The following is a 3,068-nucleotide window of genomic DNA, read 5'->3' as shown; positions in this document are numbered from 1 at the left end:
TGCTCATAGGGGGTCATATGATTGTTGGGTTTTTTTTTCTCTGTATCTATGAAGCGCCTTGAGGCGACTTTTGTTGTGATTTGGCGCTATATAAATAAAATTGAATTGAATTGAAACAGTCTTCAGTCTAACATGCAGGAAAATGTTCTGTTCTCCTGATGTTGGACCTCACGTCGGCCTTTGTGACCGTTAACCATCACATTCAGCTTGAGAGGCTGAAATATTGGGTCGGTGTATCTGGATCTGCCTTAGAGTGGTTCTCCTCGTATCTGTCTGAACGATATTTTTCTGTGGCAGTTTCTCGGTACAGGTCATCTTCCACTTCTCTCACCTATGGTGTGCCACAAGGTTCTGTGCCGGGGCCTTTATTGTTTTTAATATATCCACTTCCTCTCCAGCATATTTTGAGCCGTTTTGAGGACATTTGTTACCACTGCGACGCAGATGATATCCAGTTATACACTTCTTTTAAACCCCAAGATGTTTCTAAGCTTCTGAATTAGTGCTTAGAATCCATCAAAGGTTGGATGGCTGACAACTTCCTCCAACTTCATGAAGGAAAGACTGAAGTCCTTGTATGTGCTCCTGACAGACCTGACATAATGAATGCTCTTGGTCCTCTTTCAACATTTGTGAAATCATCTATAAGCTGAAGATAAAGCATCATTTTCACTTAGGCTTCACTGTGTCATTGAAACCTCTTCAGTACAGCGATACAATGGCACCATCTCCTAAAAGTGTTGCACATACAGCATTGTCTCAGAGGTATTTCTTCAGCGCATACACACGTTGGAAGAAAGATGTGAACAATTTGGAATTTCTGAATTTATAACTATAAATGTGGTCCATCTTCACAAAGTAGAAACAAACTCAATCTGACTAAACTAATGCAAACATTGAAACTTTTCAGATCTTTATTGAAAACAGTGAGCAAACCCTTACAGTACCAGCTGGGATGCACCTGAGTGGTGCTTTCAATTGTTAACTTCAGTATTTACTTCCTCTGTGTATCTCTTAAAAGCTTACTCCCTCAAAAATGCACAAAGAAGTCCTACTATTCCCCAAAAGTTGACTCTGTTCATGTGGACGTAGCGTTTGTAGTGTTCGTCACTTGGATGAAGTCTCTTTAAAGAGAGGAGTTTCTTCCCAGCATTGTCAAATGCTTGCTGGGCATTGGTAGAGGGGTAATATTGTATAGTCTGTATTTTCCAATATAAAGCACCCAGAGCAAACTGCTGTGGTGATTTTTACAATCAATGCAAAAGACTATTGTGTTGATCCATTTGCAAAAACACAAATTGAGTAAATTCAGGACGACTCATTGTGGCAAGTATTCTGTAAAGATCATAACAGAAGCACAATGTGGAGTCCCCCCAAAGGAGCAGGACTTCTACAACTTATGAGAATTTGTAGAACAAAAGCACTGAAGCAAAAGCAGAATGAAAAATGAATCGAAACATCCCAAAAGTATCGTTTTGTTGATGTTCCCTAAACCCTGCGTGTCACTGACGACTCTTATGCAGCTACAGAAAGCATGAATTCGGTTGTGGTTCTTACTGATGTCAAAAGTGTTTTTGTGTTATTAGTTTAGTTCTTTAACTTAACTGAAATTTTATTATTTTTTTTGAGTAATCCACAAAAAAAGATAAATAAATAAAAACTGAGCAATTCCAAAGACTAAATTCTTTATAGCTGGACTAACTGCACTATTTCAGCAGGTTATTTAACAACACACCAGAAATGTTGGTTTAGTAACGGTAAAGAGTAACGATAGTAAAGAAAAAACTCTACTGCGTGAACATCCATGGTTTTCTTAAATCAGTTTCAAAAAACTTCACAAAAACAAATCCAACATGACTAAAAGCTCCTCCTCTCCCACTTTACATTACATATGTAACATTACAGTCGATCTACAAGACCTCTGATCTCGTTTCCATTCACAGTCTATGTACAACGCAGGCCGACAGAAAGGGACTCTTCTTGCCCAGAGAAGAAAGAGGCTCTTAGAGTACATACAAAAACACTCCGACGCAGTTTTATTGTTTTGTTTTTTACACTTTCGCTGAGAGACAAACACAAAACACAACTGACTTAGTTACAAATTAAAGCACTGCACTGTACAAAATATTTTGTGAATTGTGCTGGTCAAGAACATTTATATTTATAATGCAGATCTTTTCCTCAAGTATACACAGAGACACCGTCACACACTCACAGGCCGGTGGACCTGTCCCAGTGAAAGCATTATTCCAGTGGGGGTCTGAAGCAGTGCAGCAAATCAGCAGTTATTGTGATTTGAAACCAGCCCCTGCTACTCCATCCAGGTCTACTGAAACTCTGGTTCTGGTGGGATCTGTTCAGATATGGTTGGATGTAGACTGACATCGTTCAGATTGAACTGAAGTACACTTCAGCTCAGACCAGCGTTTCTCTTCTTTGACCCCTCTCCTGATTCTGCAGCCCATCTGTTTCTTCAGTGCTCTGAAAACACAAGATGAAACTCGGCTCAGGATTGAGCGACGCGTTTAAAACTGCATCCTTCTCCCTCTGCTACGACAAAACCCACAAGATTTGTAAACTGAATGACTTATTTTCTACTGTTTTTGCTTGTTAAATTCGTTGGAGGCTTTTGATGAGAGATTGCTAAAATAGCCCACTGTCAGTGCCGTGTCCTGATGCTGTGTGTGGAAAAGCTCAGGGCTCTAGAGCGACCTAGTTTCAATCCCCAGCTGTGGCGAGTGTGGAAAGACCATGGCCGCCAACACTGCAATTGTGACTGGTGCTAACACATTTTGAACTAACACGCTGAATCTCGGCTTCACACAACTGAACTCACAAGGCGGCAAACACATTAGCCCCTCCTTCCCTTCTCACTGGGTGTGAATGGAGCCCCCTAGTGGTCCGCCCCTCTGCAAACACCCAGTAGGGTCTCTTACTACAGGGAGTGCAGAATTATTAGGCAAGTTGTATTTGTGAGGAATAATTTTATTATTGAACAACAACCATGTTCTCAATGAACCCAAAAAACTCATTAATATCAAAGCTGAATGTTTCTGGAAGTAGTTTTT

The 3,068-nt window shown here is 40.4% G+C and overlaps 1 protein-coding gene across 2 annotated transcripts in view; it reads right to left on the bottom strand.

Annotated features, from left to right (window-relative positions):
• Nucleotides 1-913: 913 nt before the first annotated feature.
• Nucleotides 914-3,068, bottom strand: part of ipo8 (importin 8) — a 22,338-nt gene continuing 20,183 nt past the window's right edge. For both annotated transcript variants that reach the window (XM_005742656.1, XM_005742657.1), the window contains exon 25: nt 914-2,481. In XM_005742656.1, the coding sequence (XP_005742713.1) occupies nt 2,481 (1 nt within the window). In that variant the 3' untranslated portion in view covers nt 914-2,480. The remainder of the gene's footprint in view (nt 2,482-3,068) is intronic.

This window comes from Pundamilia nyererei, unplaced genomic scaffold, assembly GCF_000239375.1.
Source record: "Pundamilia nyererei isolate P.nyererei 1_Seehausen unplaced genomic scaffold, PunNye1.0 scaffold00122, whole genome shotgun sequence".
NCBI lineage: Eukaryota > Metazoa > Chordata > Actinopteri > Cichliformes > Cichlidae > Pundamilia > Pundamilia nyererei.
The sequence above is the reverse complement of the archived record's forward strand: the minus strand, read 5'-3'. Positions and strand labels throughout refer to the sequence as shown.